The sequence below is a fragment of the Fukomys damarensis genome, unplaced genomic scaffold (assembly GCF_012274545.1).
Source record: "Fukomys damarensis isolate Sample0158 unplaced genomic scaffold, DMR_v1.0_HiC HiC_scaffold_14, whole genome shotgun sequence".
NCBI classification, from domain to species: domain Eukaryota; kingdom Metazoa; phylum Chordata; class Mammalia; order Rodentia; family Bathyergidae; genus Fukomys; species Fukomys damarensis.
This window is the reverse complement of record NW_022900926.1, coordinates 20,694,023-20,712,014: the sequence shown is the minus strand read 5'-3', so window position 1 is coordinate 20,712,014 and position 17,992 is coordinate 20,694,023. Positions and strand designations below refer to the sequence as shown.

General features: G+C 43.5%; 1 protein-coding gene across 1 annotated transcript in view; it reads right to left on the bottom strand.

Annotated features, from left to right (window-relative positions):
- Positions 1 to 17,992, bottom strand: part of Nhsl1 (NHS like 1) — a 126,110-nt gene that overhangs the window by 54,600 nt on the left and 53,518 nt on the right. Inside the window, exon 2 of the mRNA XM_033763158.1 lies at positions 6,487 to 6,639. Coding sequence (XP_033619049.1) covers positions 6,487 to 6,639 — 153 coding nt within the window. The remainder of the gene's footprint in view (positions 1 to 6,486; positions 6,640 to 17,992) is intronic.

The window sequence follows — 17,992 nt, the reverse complement described above, 5'->3', positions numbered from 1 at the left end:
AAAAAATGTGATTTTTTTTCTTTAGCTAAAAATATTCTACCTTCCGCTTTTATACATCCACTCTACAAGTGTTCTTCAGAAAGTAATAAACATGTCAAAATACAAACTCGGGTACAATGGTTAGATCATTGGTATAACCCTTCAAACCTTTATCCACCTATCCCTTGCAACCTGTGCTTTTATTTATTTGTTTTTTAAGTCTACTGAGTTACTAGCAGTCTACGATAACCCTAAAAATAGGCACCAAATGCCATTACGGTGAAACAACCACACCTGACGTCACATAATGTTTCCTTTCTTCCTCTTGGACTAATTTGAATGTTAATAAAATCAGTGATGAGAAAAGATTTCAGGAGCCACTGCAAAGTTAGAAGCACCTTTAGGCAACAATGAGCTCAGCTGAATTTCCTAAATTAACTGGCTACAGAAACCAAATCTGCCTAGGACCGTTAGGTTCCCAGGGTAAGCTCCGTCCCTGTGAACTTTCCGAAAATCAGGGGCAGTGGAAGGGACGCCAAAGGGGCAAGCTTCCTCCGCGACCCTGGGGTCTGAGGTCTTCACAGCCCAGCAACTTCACATGAGGAGCCCCCACTTCTCTGGGCCACGGGCCGCCTGTCTACAGAAGATCAGAGAGACCAGAGGTTCCCTCTGGGTGAGTGGGGAAGAGACACCCGCTCGTGTGGACGAAGTGCACCTGAGTGCCCAGTACTGGTGGCTGTCACTGTCACACAACATTGTTTCTTGTGCTATTTCTCTCTTCCCCCTCCCCATAGTGAAGATTATAATACAGATTATATCTGTATTTCACCTACTTAAATGAAAACAAACATCACTCCTATAATGAAGGGCACATACTTTGAGATACTTTACATGTAGAATTTCGTTTTCCACCTGTGAAAACAGAGACTCTGATCCTAATAGGTGCAAACCAAGCTCAAACTGTGGAAGAAACAAACTCAAAATTAAAAACCCAAATAATATACACCTAGTATATAACAAACAGGCTATTCCGGGAATCTAGATGTGACCCAATCACTTTTCAAAAAACCCAGACTTTTCCTATTAGAAAGCAAGAACAGGGAGCATCTAGAATTTAGGTCATGTTCTATTTTTTTGTTCTGTTTTGTTCTTTTGGTGCCAGGGATCGAACTCAGGCCCTTGGAATTGCAAGGCAGGCAGCAGAACCACTGAGCCAAATACCCGGCCCCACATGGTCTATTTTTTTGACCTCAGTAATGGTTATATAGATGTCTGTGGTATAAATGTTTGTCAAGCAGTATATGTTTTATGTATTTATCTGTGTCACATGTCATTTAAAAAAGAAATGGGAAAAGCCACAGGGGAATTCAAGGTGGCTCAAACAAGATGGGTAGATGTTCAGCCTGAACCCACCTGAGGTGCTGGGCAGACGCAGCATTCTAAAAGAGAGCTCTCAATCAGGGTCCAGAAGGCCACCTATGAAGGTGCCCGCCATGCTGTCCTGTGACAAGTGAACCCCGGGAAGAGAATCTGTAGCCAAAGACACAGAGGGCATCTGTGTCTTCTCAGGGACCCGAGGCACAAAGGCAAGACAGCAGGGCTCCTCCCTGAATCCAGACAGAAGCCTCTCCCAAAGCCTCATGGCAAGGAAAGGTACCCACAAAGTCTGGTGTCGGGGACAGTCAAAGAAACCTGGCTGGGCCCGTCATTTTCGGAAGGTATTCCAGGCTTTACTGCTGAACAGGACGGCCTGTGTGCACACACACAGTTGCTCATCGTTTGAGACAAGGAGCCATTTTCACAGCGTAAGTCCTCGACTCCTGTCCTCCCAGTACGACAAACGTAACCCTGACTTGGGAGCGGAACCCAGGCCACATCCGCACACTCCTCGCTGCCTTCGCCCTTCCAGTTCTAGAGCCACGGAGCACCCGACCTGCTACGATGCGCTTCTGCAGGAAAGGGCTGTGATTGGAGAGCATCCCTGTTACCAACAACAGACGCTCCGTGAGCTGATTCGGGTGGGACTGTACACAGACACGGTGACTCGACCGTCGGTGAGACACACTGTGAGAAATCATGTTGAGCTCTCTCTTAACGTGGGCTCTCTGGAGACGGACGCTTCAAAAGATACATCCTTATCTCCGTCTTCAATAGGCTCACAATTGTCGGAAGAAGTCTGTGAGTTGGATGGAGGAAAAGGGAATGGAGGGGAGGAAAAGTGGATGAAAAGGAATGAAGATGGGGAACGTGCGTGTACTCCCCACAGGAAAGTGATCACCATGGACTGCAAACACGGGCTGATACAAGTGAAAGAAAGTACTCTATAAAGCTGTGAAGAATCTAACTAAGCCGTTCAGAGCCTATCTATCCCTTGCTCTCAATTTCCACTTAATTGAGGCTCTTGCAAAGGTAAAACTAAAAGATGCGCAGATTTCAAAACCATCTAGTTAGAAAAGGTCACTTATTACCACATCTATTTCCAATGCAGGTCAGGAAGGGTTCAAACAGTTCTGGAGATAAGATGGATAGAATTCTTCTGGAGAGTCAGTAAGATTCTGAGTGAATTCTTCACGATAATGGGATCCATCTTCACGATGCACTGCAAGCCAGCTGCCTTGTTCAATCAAACAGCAAAATGCTATTTAAATCTCAGTCATACTTTATCTTCATTAGAAGTAAATAATTACCTAAACTTCCAGTAACAAATCAAAACCAAGACACTGAACCTAACGTGACCATCAAATCTCCTCCAGGGACCATCAACAGCCAACACTAAAGGTCTCTGCTGGGTCTGGTGCCAAATGAAAGAGATCACTGCCCAGGCACTCGTGTGCTACCTTACACATCTGGAAGGCCCATCTCCTTGGCAGTGTGGGACTGGACACGTGGGAGAGAGAGCTCTCTCAACACTCCTTCTGCTCTCCCTCTGCACCTGCCACACCTTGCACTGTGGTGGTGTGGTTTGGTTTTTTGAGACAGCTTTGATTTTTCAGGCTGGCATTGAACTCACTGTGTAGCCCAGGCTGATCTCAAATTCATGGCAATCCTCCTGCCTCAGCCTCCAGATTGCTCAGACTACAGGTGTGTACCACCATGGCCAGCTCCATTGTGCTTTTACACACACTAGCTCTTTAAAGTGGGGCCCACATACAATCATCAGTTCATTTTAATATTCCTGGCACGGCACAGAATTAATACTCAAATACTGATTAAATTGTGTCTATTATCTGTCTTTAGGTAATAACTTAAACTTAGATGGGTCCTGAGGACCCAGTGCATTTTTCAAAGTGCTGTGTTCTTCATTTGTCAACACTGCTGGCTCAGTGTTTCTATAGCCTCCCACCATGAAGAGTATTTAATCCAGCACATGTGAGATTTGCGATCAGGGTCTGCGATGGTACGGGAAAGAAAATCATGCGATTACCCTGGGTTTCCCTGAAACCCTTGGATACGGTTAACTGAGGAAGATCTGCATTCCAGAATGGCTACATAACACACGCCCATAAAAGCATGAAAACTTATAGCAGAAGTCCTGGGAATGGAGAACCTGCTAGAGAAGAGCCCAGACAACCCACTGGCAAAAGAAAAACATGTGCCATCTGGCCTGGCATGGAGGACAGAAAAACTGCTATCCAGTGTGACGCTGTAGCTGCGGGTTACGAAGTATCCACTGACACAGTTGGTTGCTAACCTGTTAGTACCGTCTACTTCCCTTTGCATTTTGTGGTCTTTACCAGGAGAACCTAGCTTTCCATAAAAACTGACAGAATAATTCATACAGACAGTATTTCATGATGGTAAAAAGCACCCACCTATTTAACATTCCTTCCTTAAAACTGCAGAAAGTTAGAATAAAAGGCGGAACAAAGTACGCTGCTCACTGTGAATAATTAGCTACTTTCCTGTATTTCTAAGTAAAGAATGTTCAGGTTGAATTAACTTAGTATGAGGAAATATTTACTATCAAGCTTCAGTCGTACACAGATTCAGGGGTGTTCAGTGACTGGGTGTCCTTCTTTATTTCTATCTTTTTATTATCATCACTGGAAATGAGGCAGTAGTTATTCCGCCCAGTGCTTGAAAGTAAATAATGAAGAACAAAAGGACTCAGAAACTCTTTCTCATTTCACTCTGCCCAACTACTGTTCATAAAGTTATCTCAACCCCCTTAAGGGGTTTTTCAATCTTGTCTTTAAAAGTTGAGCACAAGAATTTCCAAGGTTATTAACGTTATTAATAGAACATGCCTTTGATGAAGGCTTTTAAGATGCTAAAGCAATTACAAAACCATGTATTTTTTAAAAATGAAATTCAAGTTTAGGCAAAGCCAGTGGTGAAACTTCCACGCGGAGGTACTGAGTAGAAAGAAAACAAAGAATTCATCTGCATTCTAGTTTCTAAGGGAAGGTGAGTCCTGATCCGGAACATGAACACACAGAACTCCGTGGTGAGGCACACTTTCCTGGAGAGCGATCAAAACAGCCGAGCCTGAAAGGGCAAACTGCACACACCTTCGCCAACCGCCCAAGGAGGGGGAGCCAGCACTGCCTCTGGCACTCTGGGTCTCGGTCATTGCTGGGGGAGCAAGGTGAGCTACGGAGAGAAGAGCCTTGCTGAAATGTACCTGTAAGGTGAATCGCTGGGAACTGATAAGGAGAAAGTTCCTCTGGACTTAGGAACGCTAAACAACCGGTGTTGCCAGGGGGATGAAGCTCAGAGCACAACCCCAAGGCTGTACAAATGGGCCACAGTGAAGCCATCCTTCTTGAACCTGAAGTCACTAAGCAGAGCAAATGAAGCAGGAAGATCTCTGTGAGTTTGACACCATCCTGGGATACACAATGATACCCTACCTCAAAAAAACCAACCAAACAAAAACAAAACGTGTGAGTGTGTGTGTGTGTGTGTGTGTGTGTGTGTGTGTGTGTGTGTGTAATACCAAAGCTCTAGTGAGTCTACTGATAGCTATTCTGTCTTCAAGCAGAAACTGTTTTCTTGAATTTCCACAGCACAATTTGTGGCATATTTCCTAAGCATCTTCCACAATGTGATTGACATTATAGGTACAAGTTTAAATTCCTGGGACTCTGCCCTTTGATCCTGTACTTCTGCCAGAAAAATAGATTTCTAACAAACAAGTTGAACCTAGTTTCATGTACCAGCTAAGAAATGAGCCTACAGCCTCAGGATGTCCATGTTTAAATCCTCGTCGTACTGCTAAGTAACTCTTCAGGTCTTGGGCAAGTTTCTAATCTATTTCCTCACCTGAGCATAGTGAAAGTAAGTGCAGGATTATTGTGAAAATTAAATGAGATGATGGATATAAAGAGCTTATCTCTGTGCCTGGTATTATAGGTAAGTGTTGAATAAATGCTCCCCAGTAATGGTACATCAGACAAGAAATCACCTAATCGATGACTTGTACAGAGGTAAAAATTCTCATAAAAAATTAAAGAAATTAAACTTGTGCTATATTGCCCAGAATCAATCTCAGAATTTCTCCCACATTTAAGTGTTCCACAATTAAATGAAACAAAGGATATCCAGGTTAAATTTCAGATAACAACAAATGCATCTTTTGTATACTGATGTCCCAAATATTGCACGGTAGGAGAAATCCGCCAGGACAGTTACTGGCAGGGTAAGAACTTCACTTCCTTGTTCCACGAAGAAGTCTCTATATTTTACCAGTCTCCTTTCTCTCTGAAGAACTGTCTTCCTTCTTTGCCATCTTTGGGAAGCCCTCCATAGCACACATTTATGCTTTATAACACCAACAGTAAGTAAAAGTAAGAGTTCTACACTCCTACATTTTCTACTGACTACCGCCTACCTTGCCTATCTGCCTAGGAACCCTGGTTTGAGGTAGCCCAGCTCGATGCCACCCAATTTCCAATAAATAAAGCATTTAGTGTGGCTTCAAAGTCTACCTATTGCTCTCCCTCCCACGCGTGCCCCACCTTCTGGCTTGCCTAGGCTACACTGAGTGAGGAGCAACAATCTTGGGCCACACAGAAAATATACAGTATGCTTATGGATATCAGTGACAAAACTTCTTCCTTTTAAACACTTTTTCCTGTAACATTACAAACAAGCAGGGCAAGCAGCCCGCAGGTTGGACACACCTGCCTGAACTCATATAACACAGAACATAGCACCAGGAAGTACCAGCTTGGACTGGCTTTGAGTAGAAACAATCACTTTTAAAGGCAGTGGCAAATTTTAATGTATCAGCAGGAAATTTCTTTGGATTGGATGAGAACAAGAGGTTTAAACATGCCACACAGGGGTTTCCAAGCAGGACTGGGATCTCTGAAGATGGATCTGCCTATCTGTAAATAAGCAAGTTCCTCCAGGGACCAGAGCATTTTTGGCATGTATTAGGTCTATTTATGAAACTCTAGCATGTCAGATACTCAGCATAAGGAGATCGTTAGCATCAGCACTCCAGTTCTGCTGTAGGTTCAAACAGTCAGCCCCTCGAGCTCGCCGACAGTGCCTTCTTACCCCTCAGCACCGACTTGAGGTTGAGCTTGGCCTGGCGGTGCAGGTCTTCCACACACGGGGGTCTCGTGCTGGGCAGGAACACGTTCTCCTGCTGGTGCCATGGGGCTGTGTAGTGGACTGTCCATCGGCTCTCCTCGTCTAGGTTGGAGACCGCTAGAGAAAGAACAAATTCAGATGTCAAATGAAGCTTCGCCAGCTCCAAACCCGCTATGCAAAGACAAGGTCTTAGTGTCTAACGCATCCACAGTCGGGGACCAGCAAGGAGAAATGGTGCAAGATCTGAGTGAGACAGGACCTTAGATCAGGAGTCTTGCCAATATGTTCCATCTGTACAGAGAAAGCTGAAACTGTCTCTCCTCCATGCACTGTTTTCATAGAACTGTTTCTGCAGTTGGCTGCTTCCCAGATCTTAGACCTCTAGCACTCCCACATTAGGCTAACAAGTGACAAAATTGAGAGACTTCCAACTCCTACATAACTCCACCACCATAACAAATACCAGTTATTCAATGGTAGAAAGCCATTGTATCATTCAACATGAGATTTGTCTTGCCAGAAACAAACTTCCTACTAGGAAGCTGAGACCAAATCCTTCCCCTCTGTAGCATTATTTTATTTTAATTAATTAACTAATTTTTTTTTAGGATTCCCTATTTTTAATGTTCATACAGAGATTTCTTTAACTGAAATACCGAATAGTTTCTTTGGTGTGAAAAACTATAATAGTACACAGGATCCTAATGAGATAATTAATAATGTGAAATAGGAAGTAAAGGGCTAAAGGTGTAGGGAAAGTGGGAAGGGTGGGGGAAAGGTAATAAGGGAGAGGAAAAAAATATGAGAAACTGAAAAAATGGAAATAAAGTGTTTGTAAATGGGGAGGGGAGGAGGGGGTGAAGGGAGGGCAGGAACAAGGGGAAAAAATGAGAACCAAGACCTGTCACATAAAGGTACAAGATTCCAATGATGAATGTAACTGTACTGTGTACCTAGATTGTACCAATAAACTCAATAAAAAGAAAAAAAATTAATTAATTTTTGAGACAGGCTCTGGCTTTGTAGTACTGGCTGGCCTTGAACTCGAGGTGATCCTCCTGCCTCAGCCTCTCAAGTGCTGGGATTACAGGTGTGCACAAACACACCCTGTTATAGCATTACTTTAAAACATCAGTATCAGAAGCTCAAATAAATCTTTTAAAAATTCGTCTAAACATTCAACTTAATACATGGAATGGTGTAATAGACATGGATATCCATATTGTGATAAAAAGTTCTCTAGGTGACTGGGTAAGGAGACCATGGAATCTACCTGGCTTCCCCCAGCTGCAATCCTGGGCCCTGGCTAGTTTTCCTCATGGTGATTATGATAATAGGTGTCCTAAAGCAAGAGCTCCTTTCCAAAAACAAAACAAAACAAAACAAAATTCTCTAATTTCTTGCATTCAAAGAGCACTTCTATAATAAAATGTTTTAAAGACATTAGAGTGCAATTGATTTTTTTCAACACAATCCAGCTCAATTATTTTTCCCAACATATATCCAAAACATTACAGGTGAAAATTACAGACAACCCTGGGATTAAGATAAATCTTGAAAATAATTTCCTTTCATTCCCCCTAGTGCTTGAGACCTCTTTACTTCATTTTTTCTGACAGCACTACCTAAGCTAGTGCACACACAAACTCCTAAATAAAGCCAAAAACACCCAAACAAATTCACCAGCAATTTCTAAATACCTTCTACAGATCTGCCACATAACCCAGGCATCAGAGAAAGGTAAGAGAGAGACCCAGCCCCATGCTGAGGTATTTCCTTGAGGTGTCAAGGTCAACGCCTATAAAATCAGCAGACACTGGAACTGTGTGAGTCAGAGTCAAGTCCTGACTCTGACCTGTGGCGGACAGTTTCCCAAGAATGCTCTTTGCTACAACATAACGTGGCCCTAGAAACAAGCTCATAAACAAATTTTCAATGGGCCGCGAAAAGGCATACACAGACTATTGTATCTATTTGGACATATTTCAAATTAACTAAACACACCCTATAGCACAGTTACGTTACTGTTAACAATTATCAAATGAACCAGCTTGTCATGGTGGTGCATGCCTGTAATCCCAGCTATTTGGAGGCTGAGGCAGGAGGATTCCAAGTTTAAGGTCAGCCTGGGCAACTTAGTGAGACTCTGTATCAGAGAAAAATAATAATAAAAGGGCTGGAGATATAGCTTTCTGTGTTCAATCTGCCCCCCACCCCACCCCAGTCAAATGAACTCATACGTAAAGATCTTAGCTCGTGAAGTAACTCATGTAGTACATGGTTATGGAAGGGACCATGGGCATTATCCTGAAGGAACCCCTAACTTCAAAACCATCACTAAGAAGGAAGTATGTTTTTCTCAACCTCTCTGTAACCCTAAGCCATAATTTAGCTCTCACCTCAAAAACTATCTTTCCTATAGTTACTAAATTTTAAAATCCTACGCATCTTTTCCAAAGAATCCTACCTCTTCCGTAAATTGCTAAATAGGACAACAGACTTTGAAAACTAGACATCAAGTTAAAAGCCAAAATGCCCTATCTGCTTCCTGCTTAGGACGTTTGACAAAAGCAGCATATAAATTAGGCACCTAATGTTTTGTGGACTCTCTTGCAGAATAAATGTTTTGCCTGGTGCATACAAGCTATCCATCTCTATGCATAAGATCCACAGACACCTGACTTCGCCCTCACAAATGTTTCAGAGTCTAGCACGGTGCCAAACTGTCCCCCAAAGAGTTCCCAGAGGTCATTTCTATGTTCATTATAAGGCGCTGATGTCCACTTGTCTTAAAGATTTAATACCATACTTCATAGATGGAAAATCGAAACTTTCCCATTCTGCCAATTACCATTAAATCCAGGCAATGGCATCTGAATCCGTGTAATCACACCATCAGCCCCAGCGCGTAACTACCAACTGGGTCCTCTGGAAGAGCAGTTGTCTCTTCCCTGGTGTGACTGGCTCTTGCCAGGGGAGATTTTATCAGTGCCTCTAGAGCCAAACAGTGGGGGCAGGGGGCTTCTTTGTTGCTTTCCCCAAAGCTGCTCCTGCCAACGTGCCCACCCATCCGTGCACCTGGCTCCAGTTTCAGTCATCGATCCAAAAACTAAACTGAAATAAGCCAATAACCACGTAAAAACAAAGCCCTGTCTGTAAAACGTTAGATTCTCAAGGAATGAAGAAGCACCCGGATTAACAATTGAAACCCACTGTAAACTCACAATGAAGTCAAGCACAAACGCTCTGTGCTTCACAACAATCACTAATCTGTGCAGACAGTCTGACCTTGAGCTCTTCGACCTGTAACAGAGAGCGCTGGGGACTTTCGCAGTCAGGTCCACCAAGTGTGTGACACATTACACAAAGGCTGCTGGACAGGCGAAAGGATCCAAAACAATGCCCCGTGTATCAAGGGAAACGAGGTAAACACAAAGATTTCCCCTTTCTTTAAAGACTTCTTTGGAGAAGTACAAAAGAAATAAAGTCACTTACAATCCCAACCATAAATAAATAAGACAAGCTAAGATCACATAACCCCTTCCTACAGACACAAAAGTCTGAGGCATTTGAACAGCCTGCCTAGAGCGGAGTTTAACTCAAGCCTATTACGCTGTTTTACACTCTAATTCCTTTGCTCAGAAACACGGAGGAGCACATAAAACACACCCAAGCACGCGTGCGCAGGCACACACATACACAGACAATAGGCACAGGGAGAAGGGGCGCTACTTACTTTTCTTCTTAAAAAGTTTAATGAAAGACTTAATCTTTGCATTTATGAACACCACCATTTCTGGAGCGCCCACATAGGGTTTGGAAATTGAAATCACACTAAAATCTCAGTCCGGCAGGCAGGTAGCAAGCTGCGCTCTTCAGTCTGAGTCTAACTTTCTTCCTCTTGTCTCCTGTCCTTCCCAGTCCGTCCGGGACTGCAACTCCGAGGTTGAGTTTATTGTCAGGCAGTTACAACCCATTAGCAGTCCTTGAATCTGGAAAACTCCCATGAAACCTAATCTGAAGGCTGGGAGCAGCCAGTAAGAACAGGCTCAGAAAGAGAAGGCCAGTTGCGGTCTTATTTGCATGACAGCCACATCAGCCTTTGTGCCTCCGCGCTCATTCATTCCACTTTCTCCGCACACACCAGGAGTTCCTCCTCTCTGGAGTCCGCAAAAACACAGTGGACTTTCCTCTGCGCGAATCAAGGTGAAACAAACGTGCTCCCGTTTTCGCTAGGCCGCTGTGAACATCCAGGTGGTTTTACAGGAGCCGGCAAGTCTGAGAGCAGTGCCACACTGATCCTTTGATTCTCCTGCTAATTCTGGGTACGGGATCTGAGCTAACACAGGGGGAAAAAGAACCGAACTATTGTTTGCTGGCCACGCCCCCACGCCCTGCCTCCCATACCCGAGAAACGTTCATAAGCTGCAGAACTTTAGAACAGAATCTCTAAGGCTCTGTGAGGGATGACTGGGGTGCATTTTTATGCTCGCGACGATGCCCAGACTTCTCACCTTCTCTGCCAGCGACTGCCAAGCAGTACTGTGTGTTCCCAAGTGTGACCTTACGCCTACCCAGCTGCCACAACTCTTGAAAAACCTGAGCACAACTTCTCCGCTCCAAATGAGAAACTAGATAAAGGACCCTAATCATTTTCAGCACCATTGCGAATGTAATTCTCACCCGAGTGCCTATTTTAACAATTTCTACCTGCTCCCCCAGGTAGAAGTCTCAAACAAACACTATTCAGGCTACTCTGGAATGCCAATGTACTGTAGTGAGTTGTCCCTTTTGCTTATTTGAAGCCAATCTCTGACAAGTGGGGAGATGAACACAAAGGGAGGAATCAGACCTGGGGTATAAGGGAACACTGGAAAAATATATCCCAGGAGAGATACAAAAGAGAAGAATGCAACTCAGGAAGTGTGAAAAGGGGCAGAACTTTCCTCACATCTTGCCCCAGCTCCACTTCATGGCAAAACAGTTTTTTAAGACAACTTAGACGACCTCTTATTTCATAGCTTTGGGCCAGACTTGTAACTAAATGGAAAAATGTAATAACCCACTAATTCAAAACATTTAGTTTATAACAAAGGCTCTTAGTCAAAGAAAAAAAATTTATAGAAAGGGCTCCTTCTAGGGAAAGCTTTGGAATGATGCCTCCTCAAACATTTTATCCCTTCCATCTTAGTTTTTGAACAACAAAAGCAGTCGAGAAAACACACTGCCATACCTCTTATCACAGATTTCCAACTTGTACTCATTCATCCTTTACATAGCATTACTTAAAACTAATGACACTGGCAGATGGAAATGAGCAACACCTAAGTAAGTCAGATTATGCGGCTGCCTTAAATTAGTGTGCAAAGTTCCCCTTCGGAAAACAAATTTATGGGCAAGGTGGCCTCATCCTGCTCACTGCATGAAAGATAGGCAGAAACACCCTTGTTCATAATCCACAAGTTCTCAGGGTTGTCACTACACACACTTTCAATTGAGAATAAACCCTTCTTGCAAGACAACAGACCCTGAACATGCTCAGTAGTGTACATTATGTAGCTTTTCACGTACACACGGATTCATTCATTAAAAAAAGATTCCTTTCTTAAAAAAGTAGATACTGAGCACCCACTGATGCTACTGTCCCTCAGGATACAGGTGAGATCTGAGGAAAATAGGTGAGATCGCTGCCCTTGAGGAGCTTACATGATTCCACAGTAAACAAATTACAGGGTAGATTAGGTGGTTGTAAATGCAATGAACAAATGAAAAGTTGAGCAGGACAGAAGTGGCCTTGGAGTAGGAAGTGGTGGGGCTGTGCTGCCCTGTATGGGAGACAGGGTGGTCCTCACTGAAAAGGCGAGGCTGGAGTAGACTCAGAGGAGGCGATGGCAATGAAACAGAACTCTAACGAACCCTACTGGCTCTCATTTTGAAGAGGGAGGATATTCACAGGCTGTGAGACACGCTGCCAATCCCCCAGGACTCTGGGGCCTCTTCAGATATGGAGTAAAGGGTCATGCAGGAGGCAGTTTGCTTTGTCAACCTGAAGTCTGACACTGGTGGCCACAGTTGTGGAAAGACAGCACCACTTTGTTTCCTCACCCATGGATGCTAGGTGTGGGGGTGAGGAGCGGGCTTCCACTCATCCTGGGACCTAAGGGCACCCCATTCTTGGTACATTATCCGAAGCTGCTCCGTGACCCCATCAAGCCATGTGATATGCCAAATCAACTACCACATTTATTAACTATCTTGCATACAAGTTAAGCAATGTTTAGGAAGCTTATTAATTAGGAAGTTTCCCCCAATGACACCGTCAACTCTATTCCCTGTGTATAGGCATAAGGACAAGAACATGTTTTCACCATATGATCTGCATGCCTCTCTGACACACTTATTAGGGGAAGTGTCTAGGGTTTTTAAGTTGCTTGGCTCATAGCTGGGAAACTTGATGGCCCAACCTAACAGTGAAGACCCCAGCTCGGCTGCCACCCCACGCAGGTCCCCAGCAGTTTCCCAGAGGAGAGAGGAGCTCTCCACATTCAACTGCTTGCTTGGAAGGCAGTAAGAGGATTTATATCACAAGATTGACGCGAGAACTCTAAGAGTTATTACGGATAAAATCCTTGAACAATAACTGACCTGTGGTAAGAGTGTGTGTTTGTTAGGGGGCCGGGATTTAGCTCAGTGGTTCTGCCGCCTGCCTTGCAAGTCCAAGGTCCTGAGTCTGATCCCCAGTACCAAAAAAAAAAAAAAGTGTGTGTTTGTTAAATTGATGAATGCATTCTGAAGAGATAGCTAAGCATCCTTAAGCTTAATAAAAAGCCATGGTTTAATGGGGGGGGTCTGTTTTGCAGACATCGCAATGGTCTGCTGGTCTCAGAGTTAAATTGCCAGCTCCCTCAATGGTTGCTCTGAACCTACTGCTTCCGGTTTGTGCCCACATAGTACCTTTCTGTCTTCTGCAACTCAAATGCATGCAGCTTCTGTGGAAGATTCTCAGTGGTCACCAGTGAACTTCTGACTAGTAGCAATGCTCTTTTGTTCCCTCTCATCTTCCAGTTGTCCTTTTAAGCACAAACTGCTAACAATCCAGCTCTTGAACTCTTCACAGACAACATAGCAGCCATTTCCTTTCCTACATCTGACTGTCTCTTTAGCGTCTGAAAAACTTTTGCTAAGCTTCAAAGATTTGGTCTCCAAATCCCATTCTATGAGTTTTACTTACTCCCCTTTACAACTTGAGTAGCTTTGTTAGTATAAGGCAGAAAAGTCCGCAGATCATGGCCCTTAGGCCAAATCCAGCCAGCCAGCCGGTTTTCAAGTGGTTGAAAAAAATTACAATAGTTTTCATGACATGATAATTCTGTGAAACTCAAATTTCAGTGTCCTATCACACAGGGACACTGTCACACCTGGTGGTTACCATCGCCTGAGGCTGTTTAGGGACGGTGACAACAGAGCTTCTCAGCTATGACTGAGACTGTATGGTCCTCAAAACTGGAACTGTTCACCATCCAAACCTTTCCAGAGAAGCTGCTGACCACTGGACTCCTGATTTCTCTCTTCCATTTATCTGTCTTTCAATTCCTATTCCTAAGCAACCTCTACTCAAATTTCACATTACTCAAGTTCAACATGTTTAATTTAAAGCAATTTCCTTTTCCCCAGTTGTGTCAAATGATCTTTCTTATTTCTACTAGAGACACTGTCACAGATAAATTTCGTCCCTGTTAAAAATGAGAAAACTGAGATTTAGACATGAATGCAGATCAAAAGTAAACTGAGGATCCAGACATCCTGACTCCTCTTATTAGCAAGTATCATGTTTTGAAAAAACACCTGCACTTGGTATCATGCAGGTAAACTCCCTTACCCAAGCCTTTATTAGGACATTTAAGTAATAAAAATCATGATGGTTAAATCATTATCCTCCAAAACCGCTGTTAAATATCACAAAGAAACCTACGCTCTCACACTGCTGCAATAATCCTTGTGGCTTATCCTAGCCCACAATTCTGGAGTTTTGTTACCACTATTGCAATGCAGTGCTCTGTAATATTTGTATCTTGGTTTATTAAATTCCAATTTTTCTGCTTCCTCTTCCACTAAAATGAAATCTTATTCCTGATCAATGTTTTAAGTTTTTCTTCTAGCCATCACCTGATCATTCTACAGTTATCATCTGATTACTTCCCAGGAGTAGGTACATAATATATTAGCAAAGAAATAATAAAATACAAAAATAGAGGAACTTTTTTTTGCAAAATAGTATATATCCATCCTAAAAATATTATCATTATTGTGGGGAGAAGAATTGAGACAGGGTCTCACTACGTAGTTCAGGCTGGTCTTGAACTCACTATGCAACCCAGGCTGGCCTCCAACTCCTGGTGATCCTCCTGCCTCAGCCTCCCAAGTGCTGGGATTACAGACTTGTGCCACCATGCCAAAATATCAATGGTGACTGTATGTTCAATCATTCAACAATTTTGTATTGAGTACTTTATTAGCTTCTTTGTGTTAGGCATCTGGGTTTAAACAAAATCAAACAGTGCTAGGAATGTAGCTCACTGGTTGAACACACTTGGCTGGCAAGCAGTGAAGGCCTGGGTTTGTTTCCCACCACAGCAAGTGAACAGTGACTCTCACACGGTCAGTGACCTTAGGAAATTCACAGTTCAGTGGAGAAGACACCCAAAGAGATAAAAATGATATAGCACAATGGAGAAATCCAGGGAGAGAGCTGTGACTGCGAAGTCCCTGGGGGGATGATAAAGGGGTTAGTGCAGCTGGAGTTGTTGCACTGAAAGAGATAAAGGGCTCATGAGGCCCCGGAGAAACCTCAACAAGAGCCATGCTAAGGCAAAGGCGAAGGGGGTCAGAATTTGTTGCCAGCTAAGTGTCTTTTCCATCTCTTTGGGTTTATCAGCCTGCATTTAACAGTCTATATAGGTCCACCAATCCTAATGTGAAAATTCAAAATTTGAAATGCTCCAAAATTTAACAACTTTTTGAGCTCCCACATGAAACTATTAATGAAAAATTCCTCACTAACCTCATGGGTGAGGTCACAGTTAAAACACAGGTGTGTTTAAAATGCTGCATACAGTGACCTTCAAGCTTTTAAAATGGATATGCAACATCAATTAATTTTGTGCTCAGACTTGGGTCTCCCACCAAGATATCTCATAATGTAACTGCACATATTCCAAAACTCTAAAAAAAGTTTGAAATCCAAGAAACTTCTGCATTTTGGATAAAGGATATTCAACCTGTAATATGTTTTCAGAACCAGAGAAATTTAAGGTACAAAGTTTTTAAAAACTAGGGGCTGGGAGTGAAACTTAGTGGCACAGCATGCTTAGCATGCATAACGGCCTGAGCTCAATCTCAAACACCACCGCTAAAAAATAAGTAAGTAAATAAACCTCAGCTACTCCATAAGTGACTACTGAAATCTAAAGGCTTAAGAACAGAGCTGTGGGGAGTGTCCAGAAATCCTACACAGGCCCTCTCTCCCCTCACTGTTCTCACCTGCCCATCCCTATTTAGACAAACTGCAGACCTTCCTCTATGTATTAAACTCAGATGGGGATTACAAGTCTTCATTTCGAGTTGGGTAAATTGACACACACATCTGTAATCCCAGCTACGTGAGAGGCTGAGGCAGGACAATTGCAAGTTCACTGTCAGCCTGGGCAACCCTAGAGCAAGACCCTATCTCCAAAAAATAAAAAATAAAAAATCCCCAGAACTGGCCACCAATTTTTTTTTTTTAACATTTTGAGTCCAAAGACTTTTACACTGTTAGACACTAGTTAGTGAAAAGGAACATTTTCAAACACTGTACATGCAGAAGTGAGCTATGATTATGCTGCAGAATGCACATCCACACTTTGAATCCTTGATCAATTGAAAATGGAATATATAATCAGTAGAGATTTCTATGCCCCTGTAAATTGAAGGAGGAGGGAAAAGAAGGAAAAATAGATATAGCAGTGTTCTGCTCTGCATGTGTACTAAATGATTAAGACTCCGCATTTCTGAGAGGAACTTTAACTCTTTAAATGGAAAAATTCCGCAGCCTAACTTTATCAATAAACGGTGCCTTTACTGTTTATCACTATTTGTTTTAAGCTATTTTTAAAAATCAATTTTAACGTCTAAAATAGAAGACTAGACATGACTAATTTAGATTTGCTTGCTGTCCTCAAGAATGGTTAAACTGACTTTTAAACCCTTGGGCACATTCATTCATTCTGAGCTTTTCAGGCTACCTGGGGGCGCTGGAAAATATCACACAATACAAGCTTTCTGGGTCAATAAAATATCATATACAGTCAGTAGCAAGAGATTATAGGAACTGCTAAAATCACCACGGTTTACTTAAAACATATGGGCTATATTTCAAGTGTAACACTGGAGAGATACTGTCTGCAACGCTCACATGCACCTGGTGACGCGGAACACGCAGAATTACTTTAACTGTCCACAAATGAAGTTATTTCACAAAAGCACATTAAACTTCACCAGTATTCCAGAGCTTCAGTAGTACAAGGACCTGGTCTCCCTTCTGCCTCTGGATTAATTTTTAATGATGGGTCCTGTGACACACTGCAAAGGACAAATGGAAATCTCTCCTCATCAGCACAGGGTGGGAGGTGGGTGCGGGCAGACACACATGGTCGTGTATCCATTCTGAGGAGCAACTTGAGCCGGGCACCAAGGACACTTCATTTTGATGCTATGAAAGCTCCCTTCGCTGGGCATGTGTTGGCGCTAAAGGCTTTTGCTGAGGATCGTAGTTAATAATTTAATCCAATACCACTGCTGCCATCTGTTCCATCCATTTCAAAACGTCTGCTATCACTGTGGCTAGTTCAGTCAAGCCACCATATTCATGTGACAAATGTTGAACAAATGAAAGGCAGACAGAAAACATGCTATAAAAGAAGAAAGAAACCTGAATCAAAAGTCCAAAGGACAAAGGAGCCCTGCTGACACAGCATTCAAAGCCCAGCCCCAGGAGCCCTGTGGGAAGGGCACAGTGTCCCCAGGGCAAGGTGGGGACCATCCAGCTACCGCCCAGGGTTGACAGAGTGGGGTGGGGCCACCAGGAGAGCTCTGATCAGGGGCTGGGCCTTGAGGCTGGAAGTAATGCAAATAAGATAGGTGATGGCGAGCCCAAAAAAGGCAGCTTTCCCAGCTCTTAGAAGGCAAAGATTTGAAGAGCACTGCAAGGAATCTCCAATCTACTTCACCAACATTAACCCGGGGGCTGCTCAGCATCTGAACGCAGGCTCCCTCTGGCACTGCACTTTCCAACACAGTTCTCCCCCTGCAGCGTGCAGGGGGAGGGACCACGAGAGGGTCTTTCCTCCCCATCTGCACAAACTCGGCACACCCTCCTGCAGGCGTGGCCCTGACCTACCCCGAGCTCCCTCCTGGGGGGGGGGGGGGCCCC